Source organism: Tupaia chinensis, unplaced genomic scaffold (assembly GCF_000334495.1).
Source record: "Tupaia chinensis unplaced genomic scaffold, TupChi_1.0 Scaffold000450_1, whole genome shotgun sequence".
NCBI classification, from domain to species: Eukaryota; Metazoa; Chordata; class Mammalia; order Scandentia; family Tupaiidae; genus Tupaia; species Tupaia belangeri.
The window spans coordinates 569685-584680 of NW_006159956.1; the positions used below are offsets into that span (position 1 = coordinate 569685).

A 14996-nucleotide genomic window follows, 5' to 3' on the forward strand; every position below is an offset into this window, starting at 1 on the left:
CAGCTTGCTTTCTCTGGCTAGAGCTCCAGCCGCCATCTTAGGCCATAAACTGACCTTGAAAATGGAGTCGAGAGTTAAGATGTTCAAGCAGAAAGACAGAAGCCCGGGGTCATGATGACGAAGTAGAGCCACCACGGCGGTGACTCTAGAGTGCCTAGCTTCAGATTTCTTTTCTGTGAGAGAAAAATAAATCTCGGTTTTGTTTAAGATTCTATTATGTTGGGTTTTCCCCTTATACAGTCACTGCTCACCTAATGACCAGCCTGTTTAACAAACTCCCATTTAGATTCCGTTCTGCAACGTGGGAACCCCCTTTCCCAGTCTCTGTCTTGTTCCCGTGGTTAGTTAGTATTCACTATGCTAAGTGCTCACAATCGCAGAACACCATGCATCTCATATAAATTATTGTGCACCCATAGTAGTATTCCGAATAAATAAAAATAATTGGATTTCTGTCACCGTGTTGTGGTGTGTCTTGTTGCTCGCTGGTGCTTATCTAATGTATGCCTTCTGTATGGATAGAATTATATTATTCTAGTGTGGTGCCTCATGCTAGCTGAGGAAAAATACATTCCCGGGTGTCAACAGAAATAACCACCTCTGCAAAAATAATAATTAATGTGGTTTATTTCTAAGCATGAATTTGTAAGACCTAGGCCAGAGAGGAGGCAAAACATGCCTCTCTCTTGGGACCAGCAGTTAGCGTAATGGCTATGTTGCTGGACTCCCATGTAGTCGACCACGGTTTGAGTCCCGGACCCGGTGGCTTAAACTCACGCTGGGCGCGTGTGCGTGCGTGCCCAAGATCCCAAGAGGAGAATGGAGGAGGAGGGATTGTGGTGTGGCCATCCCCCCTGGGGGGTGATTTCTTCCTTTCTGTCTCTCTGTCTCTCTCTGTCTTTCTGGCAAGTACACGCCCCCTATAGCAAAAACCTCTCCAAAAATAAAAAAATTTTTAAAATGCCTCTCTCTCTGGGTGATCAGGTGCAGGGTTCCTTCTATGTGATTTTGAGAGTGAGAGAATTCAGTGAAAAGCTGTCCATTGGCCTAACCCAGAAAGGTGGGACATGTGGAAATGGGGCTTATACGTTTGGGGAGACATTAGTAAAGGGTGTACTTTGTATTCTGTCCCGAGGACAGGATGTTGGGAGAGTCCTGTTCTCAATGAATCAAAATGATGGTGTTAATGATTGTGGGTGTGACTCACCCATTACAGGGATACTATGCCAGGGACAGGCTGGAGGAAGATTTCTGTTAGCAAGCGGGCCAAAATAGTCTGTTACTGTCTGTGGGTATGACTCACCCCAGGCCCTCTGGAAGGGATTTTAGAAATAGGAAAAAGCAGTCAGACTTCTGTCCTCATGGGCCAGCAGGTGGTGTGGTGGTTAAGGCACTAGATTCCCATATGGCTGTCTATGGTTCGAGTCCCAGGAATAGTGACTTGAAAATCACAACAAATAGATAAATAAATAAACAACTGAAAAAAAAAAAAAAAAGAAAGGGAACCAGCAGTTAGTGTAATGGCTATGTTGCTGGACTCCCACATAGTCGACCGCAGTTCACGTCCTGGACCCGGTGGCTTAAAAGTCATGCCGGGCACGTGTGCGTGTGTGCCCGAGATCCCGAGAGGAGAATGGAGGAGAAGGGATTGTGGCGTGACCATCCCCCCTGGGGGGTGATTTCTCGCTTTCTGTCTCTATGTCTCTCTCTGTCTGTCTGGCGAGTGCACACGCCCTATAGCGAAAACCTCCCCCCCGCCCTCCCAAAAAAGAAAGTTTTTTTAAAGAAGAAAAAAGGTACATATCCTGTGGGTGTCACGTGGTACTTTTCAAAAAGAAATACATACCCTATGCCAGCAAGACACACCATAAGACATCTGCCTTTATAACCCCCCAAATAGACAGGTGGAATTACATCAGATTAAGGAGTTTCTGCACAGCAAAGGACACTGTAATTGGTGTAAACTGACAACCCTCGGAATAGGAAATTTTTTTTTTTTTTGAGAATAGGAAAATTTTTGTTAATGGTGCCTCAGATAAGGGACTGATAACCAGAATATACAGGGAACTCAAGCAGCTTACCCAGAAGAAAATGATTAATCCAATTAAAAGATGGGAAAATGAGCTGAATAAACAACTCTTTAAGAAAGACATAGGAACAGCCAAAAATCATATGAAAAAATGCTCAGTATCCCTCATTGTAAGGGAGCTGCAGATCAAAACCACAATGAGATACCACCTATCCCAGTCAGAATGGCGAAGATTAAAAAAACAAATAATGGTAAGTGCTGGAGGGGGTGTGGTGAAAGGGGAACATTCCTACACTGTTGGTGGGAATGTAAATTGGCCCAGCCACTGTGGAGAACAATATGGAGGTTCCTCAAAGACCTTCAGATAGAACTACCATATGATCCAGCAATTCCACTCCTGGGTATCTACCCAAAGGATAGGAGAGCATTCAGTTGAAAAAATGCTTGCACATTCATTGCAGCCTTATTCACAATTGCTAAGACATGGAACCAACCCAAATATCCACAAACAGATGAATGGATTGAAAAATTGTGGCACATATACTCTATGGAATACTATTCAGTTATAAAAAAAAAACAACAAGGCCCTGGAATTTGACAGAAAGTGGACGAATATGGGAGGTTTGTTGCTGAGTGAAGCAAGTCAGGCTGTGAAAGAAAGACATTGTATGTCTCCACTTAACTTATGCCGACTGTCTGTACTCTATGGTAGAGACTGAAAGACTGGAGAACATAAAAGTAATAAAAATTGTAATGGACACTAGAGACAAAGTGGGAAGAGAGTGTGAGGGGGACGAGGGTAGGAAATTTGGGGGGGAAATGGAGAGGTAAGACAGTTGTGGGACACAGGTAAGGTCTATTATCTGTTGACGAGGATGTGTATGGTGGTCTCAACTGGGCTGGACTGAGGTGTATATCATGCTGGGTAAAGTCTCTTCACAACCTAAATTATGTATAGCGATTTAATGTATGAACAATATGAAGACTTGACTGGCTACAGCTTGGTGTCTGAGGTCCAATCCCTCCTCTTCAGGAAAGAGAACCCTCTATCTAATCTCAGAGTCTAGGTATTCTCTTTTATCCCAGTCTCCTGTCTTTCTGTTTTTGTTTTTTCTTTGCTTTTTAAAGAATGTTTGAATGAAAGAGTTGGTAGAGATAATCTGTTGTGACCCTTTCTTTCTTCTTTCTTTCCCTCTTTCTTTTTTCTTTTTCTTCCTTGGTTTTACTGCCAGAGGGTGTGCTCACCAGAGAGCCCGAGAAAAAGAAGAGGGAAAAAGTACCACCCAGTGGGGTATGGTCATGCAGAAAACCCCTCCCCATTTCTCTATCTTGTTGGGATTTAGGACACACGTGCACAAGTGCCTGGCATGTTTTTCACGTCACCAGGGCTGAAATTTGAAATGCGCATTTAGCCATATGGGATCTAGTTTCCTTAACCACTAGGCTGCAGGGCAGCCCAATGTTTCATTTTCCAAATAAAGATAGTATGTCTCTCCCAGGTCTTCCTTCCTTGGTCTGACTTGTAATGTGTTTTGTGCATGCTGGAGCTGGACCCTGGACTGTACATGATTCTCACTGCCTGCATTTAATTGTGTCTCCCCAAAACTCATATGTTGAAGTCCTCACTGCCACCTCAGAATGAGACCTTACTAGGAAAGAGGGTGTCGCAGAAGTAATGAGTTAGCTAGGTAATACTGGAGCAGGGTGAACCCTCAGTCCAACAGTAGCCTTATACGATGGGGGATTTAGGCACCAAGACTGTACACACCATGTGAACTGAGAGCAGAGATCAGGATTCTTCAGAGCAAAGGGATGCCAAGGAACCACTGGAAGCCAGGGGGAAGGCAGAAAGATTCTCCTTCACAGATCTCAGAAGGAACCGACCTTGATCTCAGACTTCCAGCCTCCAGGGCGGTCAGACAAAACCTGTCCATCATGTAAGCCAGCAGTCTGCGGTGCTTCCTTATGGCAGCCCTAGAAAAATAGCACAGCAGCCTGCTCGGGTGAGAGCCATCGTGTCTGACGTCCCATCCCTCCTGTGCGAGATCCAGACAGATCCGCCCTCGGGTGGAGAACTGTCAGCAGTCGCCTGGGCCTTGCCTTCTTATTCTTTCTATCCCAACTCACACTAGGTTGTAACTGGTTTTGTTCGTTTGTTTGTTTGTTTGTGTTTCATTTTGGTTTTTTTTTGAGAAGGTCTTGCTGTTACCCAGCTGGCTTCAAACTTGTTATCCTCCTGCCTAGAGCTCCTTCCTGAATAGCTGGGGACACGGGCTCATCTTAACTATTCTTTTGGAAACATCTACTCATTTCTTTGCTACCATTCCAGTCCCATCCGTTTCCACCTCACAACCGAATTCTAAAGCCATTCTGGATTGTCTCCGAGCCCGGTTATTCCCTTTCTGCTTCCCATGTGTCTACCAGGTGACTGTCCGCCTGCCCCATGCCAGCAATCAGAGCCCAGTCGGCACCGACCATCGGTGCTGAGCAGAGCTCTCTGCCGGGTTGCCTTCCCACCACACAGGTTCCCTTTCCCTTTGTCCGTCTTTGAGGCTATCAAAAGCAAATGATATCGCCACTGTCTCTCGCAGTAGCCAGCTCTGAATCTCTTCCGGCTGGTTGTGGTCTTCATTTATTTCCACAGAATGGATAATCTCTGAGAAAAGAGGCATACTTTCTAGGGGAGTCCGCGGTGGGATGTAGGCCTAGAGTTGCAGGCAGTCCCGGCTACTGTGCTAGGAACACCTGAGCACTGCAACAGCGTGGTCATCCGCAGGGGAGACGGACGCCGTGTGAGGTCCCGGCTCCACCCGTGGCAGAAGTCAGTGCTATCTCTGGACGTTGTTTCACGCACCAGTGAGTTCCTTGTCTCATATCTGCTGGTATGAGTTTCTGTGGCTTGCAATCAAAACATTACTTTTTGGGGAACCAGCAGTTAGCGTAATGGCTATGTTGCTGGACTCCCACGTAGTCGACCGCGGTTCGTGTCCCGGACCCGGTGGCTTAAAACTCACGCCGGGCGCGTGTGCGTGCATGCCCAAGATCCCGAGAGGAGAATGGAGGAGAAGGGATTGCGGTGTGACCATCCCCCCTGGGGGGTGATTTCTCGCTTTCTGTCTCTATGTCTCTCTCTGTCTGGCGAGCGCACGCGCCCTACAGTGAAAATCTCTCAAAAAAAAAAAAAAAACCAAAAAAAAAAAAAACCATTACTTTTTGAGTGATAGCCCTTCCCCCCATAAGGGACCACACCTGTCTCTAACTTCAGGTGGAGAGAGAGGACTGCAAAGTCTTACTGCTTTGGTCACAGTTGACAAGTTGAACCTTGGCCTAGAAAAGCCCACTAGTCACTCAGTGAAGCTCTTGCTGGCCAGCACAATCCACAGTGCTGTCCCAAAGGTGGGATCCAAATGACAGCTTTTTGGGTTACATTTGCATGCTTAGCCACTGTACTCCCAAGAAGGACATACGAGAGTGGCTGGGCCCAGAGAGTTTTCCAGCCTTAGACACATGCCAGGTGGAAACCAGCCCTCCCTACAGAGACAGGCGCCTTCGTGTTGAGCACTGGATTCCAACCTGACTGCTCACCTCTTGGCAAATTCTCCCTTGTCAGGGCACTCAGCTTTCCTCAGAAAATTTTCTAAATTTCAAATCTTGGAAGTTTTATTTCTTTTCCCAACAAAAGGTTCTGAGTCCTACGCACATTTGTCCACCCCCTCTCCGGGGCTAGTCATATCAGGGAATCTCCGTTTTTATCAAGGGTGTTGCTAAAACTATCAATATTTAAATGGTTATTTTTTAGCATGGTCAGTCAGGTGGGGTCTCGGGAGGAAACAGGAGGGCTTACGGAAGAAAGCTTACTATAGTCACAGGTCTTAGAGAGAGGGCTACTGCATGCCCTGCAGGGTCAGAGTAAGACACCAGGGGGCCAGCAGGCAGAAGACTGGGGTCAGGGAAGAGCTTGGGGTTTGACCTTCTTGAAGTTTCCACGGAAAAGGCAAGGTAAATAGTTCATGATTGGCTAGTTTGAATAACTTCAATTATTCAAATTAGAGGGGTGTCTGGGCCTAGGACCTGGGTTGATGAAGGCAGATGAATATTTCCTTTTGGATTATACAGACCAAATAGAGGAAGTCTGGCTAGACTGGGTAGTTTGCATATCAAAGGCAAGCTCTCAGAATTGACTAACCCTGGGAGAGGCAATCTTGCTTTAAAGATGTGAACATATCTGGGACCTGCAGGTGGCATAGTGGTTAAGGGTGCCCCCACGTGGCAGCTTGCTTTCTCACTTTCCCTCTTCCTCTCTGACTCTGTCCCTCTCTGGTCAAATTAAAAATAAATAAATAAATAAAGTTAAACAAAATAATTATTGGGACCAGCAGTTAGCGTAATGGCTATGTTGCTGGACTCCCACGTAGTCGACCGCAGTTCGTGTCCCGGACCTGGTGGCTTAAAACTCACGCTGGGCGCATGTGCGTGCATGCCCAAGATCCCGAGAGGAAAATGGAGGAGAAGGAATTGCAGCGTGACCATCCCCCCTGGGGGGTGATTTCACACTTTCTGTCTCTATGTCTCTCTCTGTCTGTCTGGCGAGCGCACGCGCCCTATAGCAAAAACCTCTCCAAAAAAAAAAAAAAAAAAAAAAGGGAAAACATCAAAATGTAAAAAAAAAAAAAAAAAAAAAAGTGAAAACATCATAATGTATAGAAAATAAAAATCATATACGTCAAGTATCAAAATCTTCTTTCCCCCAGAACAAAAGTAATCTCTTAGGTTTGCAACCTTTCTGTTTGTTTGTTTGTTTTGTAGAGGTTTTTGCTATAGGACGCGTGTGGTCACCAGACAGACAGAGACAGACAGAAAGCGAGAAATCACAGCGGGGATGAAGACGCTACAATCCCTTCTCCTCCATTCTCCTCTCGGGATCTTGGGCATGCATGCACACGCGCCCGGTGTGAGTTTTAAGCCACTGGGTCTGGGACGCGAACCACGGTCAACTACATGGGAGTCCAGCGACATAGCCATTACGCTAACTGCTGGTCCCCTCTTTTTGTTTGTTTTTAAGAGAGAGATTTTTTGCTACAGGGAGTCTATGCTCACCACAAAGACAGAAAGAGATGGAGAGACAGGAAGCGAGAAATCACCTCCCAGGGTATTTGGCTATGCTACAATCCCTATTCCTCATCTCCTCTCAGGATTTTGGGCACATATACACATGTGCCCAGGGTAAGGTTTAGGCCACCAGGTCTGGGACTCAGACTACAGTTGACTATGTGGGAGTTCAGTGACATAACCATTATGCCATCTGCTGGTCCCCATGTTTGCATCCTAAAAGCAATCATTTAAATGATTTTATAGGGACCAGCAGGTGATGTTGTGGTTAAGGCACTGGACTCCCACACAGTCAACTGCAGTTTGAATCCTGGACCCGGTAGTTTGAAACTCACTCCCGATGTGTGTACATGTGTGCCCCAAATCCCAAAAGGAGAATGAAGGAGAAGGGATTAGAGCATAGCCATTCTCCCCCACCCCCAGGGGTTGATTTCTTGTTTTCTGTCTCTGGCAAGTTCACATCTGTTTTTTTTCCTTTGGAGAGGTTTTTGCTATAGGGTGTGTGTACTCGCCAGAAAAACAGAGAGACAGAGAGATAGAAAGTGAGAAATCACCCCTTGGGGGGATGGCCACGCTGCAATCCCTTCTCCATTCTCCTCTTAGGATCTTGAGCACGCACACACACGTGCCCGGCATGAGTTTAAGCCACTGGGTCCAAGACTCAAACCACGGTCGACTACATGGGAGTCCAGCGACATAGCCGTTACGCTAACTACTGGTCCTACAAGTTCACATCTTATAGCAAAAATCTCTCTCTCAAAAAAAGTTTTTGGAAGAATACAGAAAATTTTCTTTATGATTTTTTATCTTCACTTATTCAGAAAAATTGTTCTCTGATTTAAAACAAAAATCATAGGAGAATAAAAAGCTCTTATTTCCCAGTACCCCGCGTTGAGAACAATTTTACTTGTCAGCTGGGCTCCTCTTTGTCCTGGATCCCCAGCACATCTAGCTTGTACATGTTGTCCCTTGGCTTGGCCTTATCTTTCGCTTTTTTTTTTTTTTTTTTTAGGTTTTTTTTTTTTTTGTGTATGTGCACGGTTTAGATATAGACAGAGAGACAGAACCACACCGCAATCCCTTCTCCTTCATTCTTCTCTCAGGATCTTGGGCACGCATGCACACATGCCCGGCGCGAGTTTTAAGCCGCCGGCTTTGGTACGCGAACCGCAGTTGACTACGTGGGAGTCCAGCAACATAGCCATTACGCTAACTGCTGGTCCCACCTTTCACATTTTCGACATTCTGCTTTTTTTTTTTTTGGAGAGATTTTTTCGCTATAGGGCGTGTACGCTCACCAGACAGAGAAAGACATAGAGACAGAAAGCGAGAAATCACCCCCCAGGGGGATGGTCACGCCGCAATCCCTTCTCCTCCATTCTCCTCTCGGGATCTTGGGCACGCACGCACGCACACGTGCCCGGTGTGAGTTTTAAGCCACTGGGTCTGGGGCACGAACTGCAGTGGTCGACTACATGGGAGTCCAGCGACATAGCCATCATGCTTACTGCTGGTTCCCGACATTCTGCTTTCTCTGGAAAGGTCAGTCCAAGACCATACCACTGACAAATTAATTATATGATCATTTGTTCTCTTATTCTTTCATGATTTTTAAAAAAATCTCCTAACTAGTATACACATTCTTTGAGGGAAGGGAACATATTTTCTTTGCATATAGAGTTCAGTAAGTGAATGAAATGTGGGTAATCAAATACCTTTTGTAACAAGTGGTACTTCAAATATTTGAGTTTTCATATAATTTGATGCCATATAAAAGATGAAATCTTTTTGAAGTCTGTAGAGATTGTCCTTGTATACATATTTTAATTTTTAAATATTTTCATCATACATAGATTTTAAAAGTTAGATTTAATTTTAACAATCGGAAAAATATTTGTTTACATATTGATAAAATTACTATTCATACATTTTACGTTAAATTAACTTCAATATTTTAAAAAGGATTTTGAATTCTCTACCTCAAACTTAAAATATAAAAATCATACTACCTTTTACCACTCAATATTGTAAGTGGTCTAAGTACCTTATTCTTTATCATCCCAAGAGAATATGCATGTCTCAGAAATACATTTTTAAAAAGTAATTTCAACTTATCAAAAAGTCAAATGATATAAAATTTGGCTTAATTTAATATTTTCTATTGTTACAAATAAATAAACAGTTTGATATTATAACTTAAAAGAGCTTTTTCTATCTGTACTATAAACAGTCCTCCTTTAAATATCTCCTCCTTCGAAAGAGAATCGAGACCTTTAAGTTAGTGGTACTGTACCCTAAAAATATCTGAGGGGTCGTACGTAGGAGAGCGGGACATTTCTGAGCTCTCGGATTTCCCATCTGCTTAGTAGCTCACACTGAAAAGCACAAGTGAGGTAACTGGGTACAAACAGATACATATGTACATATGTAGCTTTAATAAGTATAAATACATATTTCTAAATTGGTATACAACAAAGAGTTTCCATAAATCAGAGACTTTAAAGATACATAAAAGATTTAAATCACTCTTGTTGAATTTCCTTTAATAACATAAAAAGTACAAACACTTATTTTGAAATCTTAAATTTGAGACTGCTTTTCCAGTTCTTCAGCTCCTAATAAGCACTAAGGAGCAATTTGCATCAATTCACCACCTACTCCTTGGCATCCCCAATTCCTCCAGCAGTTATTGCGAAGGTGGCTTCATTTTCGGGCATCTCAGGGCTAACAGAATACAAGGGAACAGAAGTTTATAAAAAGCTCCATTCCATAAATACCACACTCATGTCACAGGCATCATGCTCCCATCAGTCTGAGTCTCCAGAGACATCTCAGAATTGGTGTAGCTAAATGTGGGCTACAGAATTTACCCACGGGTATGATTAACCCTTACAAACACTAACTGAGCTACTTCTCTATATGTAAGGTTCCGACTGTCAAGAAAGAAAGATTACCCCAAACGTGGGACTCGGTGACAGGGGTATTCCTTCAGTATAGAGCCAGGCTTTGCGTAGGGGCTTATCCCATTCTGTAGAAGTGTGCACCTTTCTATCGACTAAACTAATTGAGGGGAAAGCTGTAAAAGACTGAAATGAACTCAGATATTACTGAATACCTCTAATGGAAAAGACAGGATGTCTAGCACACCGTTCTAGGTTATCTACAAGAATTCTATGAGGGCTCTTTACCTTCTATTGTCTTTGATCCGTTTTACAACTCTGTAAATTGCAGAAAACTACATGCAATACAAATTATTCTTATCCACAGAAATGTTCATTGTGTGAGGTAGAATGGAATGAATTCTTGTCCTATAGATATTGGCCCATTTTTATTAATTTATAGTTAACTTCAGCACTCCTTATTTGAGTGTATATGAGCAGTCCTCTTGAAATCTGCCCAAGAGAATATTGCTGATAAGTAAAGGTGTCAGGATTAGAAACCAAGGTATTCAACTCCCAGCTCATGTTCTTTTATTTAGGTTTTTGTTATAAGGCATGTGCTCGCTGGAAAGAGACAGACAGAGACAGTGAGAGGGAAAGTGAGAAATTACCCCCTAGGAAGGATAGCTATGCCTCAATCCCTTCTCCTCCATTCTTCTCCAGAGATTTTGGGCATGCATGGACACAGACCTGGTGTGATTTTTAAGCTCCCAGGTCCAGGACTTGAACTGTGGTTGGCCATGTGGGAGTCCAGCACCTTAACCACCATGCCACCTATTGTCCCCACAGCCCATATTCTTAACCATATTGCTCCTCAGAGGTGTCCCCCCCGACCCCTTGTCTGGTGGTTTTGTTTTGTTTGAAGGACAGAGATCAGGCAGTATACTTAGAGCACAAGGTAAGATGATTTCCCATGGGAACGTAGGACACTAAATGGGCTAGAGATAAGGAAGGAGGTCTTACTAGACTAAAACTGGAGTAAGAAACTGTAACTGGGGGGAACCAGCAGTTAGCGTAATGGCTATGTCGCTGGACTCCCACGTAATCGACTGCGGTTGCATCCCAGAACCGGTGGCTTAAAACTCATGCCGGGCGCGTGTGCGTGCGTGCCCAAGATCCCGAGAGGAGAATGGAGGAGAAGGGATTGCGGCGTGACCATCCCCTCTGGGGGGTGATTTCTCACTTTCTGTCTCTATGTCTCTCTCTGTCTGTCTGGCGAGCGCACGCGCCCTATAGCGGGGGAAAAAAAAAAAAAAACTGTAACTGGAATTACAAAATAGCTTTTGGTCTTGACAGAAACTACTCAGTCAGCTACTTGCAAATGGTGGGAAGTAAAATGAAAACTCTCCCTAGAAGTAAACAAAAAACTGAAAAAGAGAGAAGCCAAGCGAGGTACCTATAAAATGGATCTACAGTTAGTGTGTGTTTGTATGAATATTGTTTCACTTCTAAAGACAAAATCAGGTGACCAGCAGGCCTTGTGGTGGTTAAGTCCCGGACCTGGCAGCTTGCTTTCTCACTTTCCTCTCTCTCTGTGTGTTTCTCTCTGGTCAAATTAAAATAAATGAATGAAGAAATAAAATTAAATAAAAATAATTTTTTAATAAAAAAGACAAAATCAGAAGCAATTACTCTAATTTTTTTTTAATTGCCAAAGGTCACCAGAGACGAAGAGAGATAAAGGGAGAATGGGGCATGGTTTTGCTACAATCCCTTCTCCTCCATTTCTCCATCCTGGTGAGATTTTAGGATTTGAACCCTGATTGACCATGTGGGATCCAGCTCCCTTAACCACGATGCTACAGGACTAACCCAAGAAGCAGTTACTTTAGAGACATGACCATTTGTATGTCTTTTCATTTTTAAAAATAATTTAAAATTTGTTTTCTTTTGAATTTGGTGAAGTCCTTTATTTATTTATTATTTTAATTTGCTATACAGTGTGTGTGCTTTCAGGAGAGAAACAGAAAGAGAGGGAAAGTGAGAAAGCATCCCCCAAGGAGGATGGCCTTTCTGCTATCCTCTCTCCTCCATTCTCTTCTTGCCACTCACGCACACAAGCCTGCTGCGTTTTTCAAGCTGCTGGATCTGGGACTTGAGCGCACTGTCAGCCACGTGGGATCCAGCTGCCTTAACCACCATGCCACTGGCTGGCCCAATTTATTTATTTTTATTCTTTTTATTTTGCCAGAGGCCACAAAGAGATAGAAAGAGAGAAGGAAAGTGAGAAAGCACCGCCTACGTGGAATAGTCAACACTGCAATCCCTTTTCTCCATTTCTTCTCTTTTCAGGGTTTTGGGTTCATGTGTGCATGCATGTGTTTCTCAAGCTGCCAGGTCCAGGACTCAAACCACGCAGATGAGCATGTGGGATCCGGCCACCTTAACCACCATGCCCAGGGCTGGCCCAGGTTCTTTAGTTTTAATGTCTGTTGATCTCAGACATGCTAAGTAAATACAAATAAGTGAAGTTTTTACTCACTTGCCTTAAAGTTTGAAAGAGGGGAAAATGTGCTTTTGAAAGCCAGGAAAGATGGGGCAGTAACTAGAGGCATTCAAAGGCAAGGACTGGTCCTTTTTTGTCATAATCATGCACACTTGAAATTTTCTGAGAACCATTTTCTGCTCAATTCTTGGAGAATTCTATGTCTTGTGTGAACAAGAAATGTTGTATCCGTTTAAAGGTAGTAGGTGAAGTCATGGGGGTAGCTACTATAGCTACATGAGCCACAACTTACTAAATCATTCTCAATAAACTAAAAAATATTTTAAGAGTTTCTTCCCCTTGCTTTATTATTTTTTTTTCCTGGTGTTTTCCATAGGGTGGGTACATATTCCAGAGAGAGACAGAGAAAGGGAAAGTGAAAAACACCCCCTTAGGTGTATGTCTGCTACACAATCCCTTCTCCATCCTGCTCCTGGGATTTGAGGCATGCACACACAAGCACCTGGGGTGATTTTTGAGCTACCAGGTCCAGGACTCAGGAACTGGCTATGTGGGAGTCCAGCACCTTAACCACCATGCCACCTGCTGGCCCCAAAATAGTGTAGCAATTTCAAAAGTACAGACCTTAGATTCAGACAGCATACATTCTAATCCTGGTTCCAGCCATTTCTGGTTGTGTGACAGGCAAGTCCGTTTATTTACTCATTAAGAAAACATTTTTCACCTTTTACCACATGGCCAACCATGGTTCAGGTCCTGGACCTAGCAGTTTGAAACTTATGCTGGTGCGAGTGTGAGCATGTCCAAAAATCTTGAGGAGAATGGGGGAATGGATTGTGGGAGGCCATCCCCCCTGGGGAATAATTTCTCACTTCCCTATCTCTTTCTCTCTGTGGCAAGCATATGTGCCCTAAGGCATAAACCTTAAAAAACAAACAAACAAACAAACAAAAAACACTGACCAAGTGCCTGCTATTGAATATTTCGCTGTTGGTCCGCACTTGAGATCTGCAAGTGAAAAAGACACAAATCCCTGCCTTTCTTTGTGGAACTTACATTGGGGAGGAGAGAGATAAATAATGGACATGTTAAGTACATATATTCTGTGATACGTTAGTGATAACTGCTGTGGGAAAAAATAGAACTGGGTAGGGAAATAAGGGTATGAGAATTGAGAATTGGAAGTCCTCTAGATGCAATTGTAAAGACAGAAATTGTTGAGAAGGTAACATTTGGTCAAAGACTTGACGTAGATGGAGGAGATAACCAGAGGGCTGTCAGTGATTAATCCAGGTGAAGATTATTCCAGGGAGAGGGAACAAATGTGGAGGCCCTAGGGCAGGAGCATGCCTGGCATGTCTGTGAAATATCAAGGAGCCTGCCCATTGAGGCTGACACACCGTGGGGAAGGGGAAGAACAAAAGGAACGGGAATACGGCTCTTCATGGAGTGTCGTGTGAACCACTGTAGAGACTTGGGCTTTTATTCTGAGTGAACAGGAGGAGCCACTGGAGGGTTTTAAGCAGAAAACAGATGTGATCTGACTTAGTTTTACAAAGAAAAGTCTAACTTCTATATTTCAAACAGACCTTAGAAGGGCAATGCTTACATATCTGCCTGGGGCCTTCACTGCCTCATCTGTAAAATGGGGATGATAACCTTTTCTTCAAGGGTTGTGGTTATAAACAATGAAATACTATGTATAAAGCAGTTGGAGCAAGACCTAGCACGCAGTAGCCATTCAGTACGTGTTAGCTATCATTATTCAGCAGCAGCATCTTCTCTACCAGACAGGTATTGCTAAAGTGAAGAGTCTTTTTTTTTTTTAATGATTATTTATTTAATTTTATTTATTCATTCATTTATTTTAATTTGACCAGAGACACAGAGCGAGAGAGAGAGGGGGAAAGGGAGAAAGGAAGTTGCCAGGTCTGGGACTCGAACCGTGGTCGGCCATGTGGGAGTGTCCAGCACCTTAACCACCAAGCCACCTGCTGGTCCCCAAAGTGAAGAATCTTTATGAAAGATCTCCAGGGACCAGAAAGAAATGAGGACATGCTGCACAGCAAGCTAAGTATTAATATTTTAGGCTCTGATCTAATTCTGCCGTTTTTATTCAAATTTATGGAAATTTGACATAACTCATCTCTATGAAAACTCACTTAAATTATCCTGTATTGAATCTGAAGAGCTCTGGTAGTCTCATAAAACTTTAAGAATTGAAAATTTTTTTTTTAAGAATTATTTTTTATTTACCTTTACTTTAATTTGGCCAGAGAGGGACAGTGAGAGAGAGAGAGAAAGCGAGAAAGCAAGCCGTGGGGGGCTGGGAGGTGGTGTGTGGATAAAGACACTAGACTCCCACATGGCTGACCACAGTTCGAATCTCAGATCTGGCAGTTTATTTTCTCACTTTCTGTCTTTCTCTGGTCATATTTGAAAATAATAATAATAATAATAATAATAATAGAGT

At 43.4% G+C, this 14996-nt stretch overlaps 1 protein-coding gene across 3 annotated transcripts in view; it reads right to left on the minus strand.

Moving 5' to 3' along the window:
- Positions 1-9331: 9331 nt before the first annotated feature.
- DMC1 (DNA meiotic recombinase 1) overlaps positions 9332-14996 on the minus strand; it is a 56122-nt gene continuing 50457 nt past the window's right edge. For all 3 annotated transcript variants that reach the window (XM_006155361.2, XM_006155363.2, XM_006155359.2), the window contains one exon: positions 9332-9862. In XM_006155361.2, coding sequence (XP_006155423.1) covers positions 9793-9862 — 70 coding nt within the window. In that variant the 3' untranslated portion in view covers positions 9332-9792. The remainder of the gene's footprint in view (positions 9863-14996) is intronic.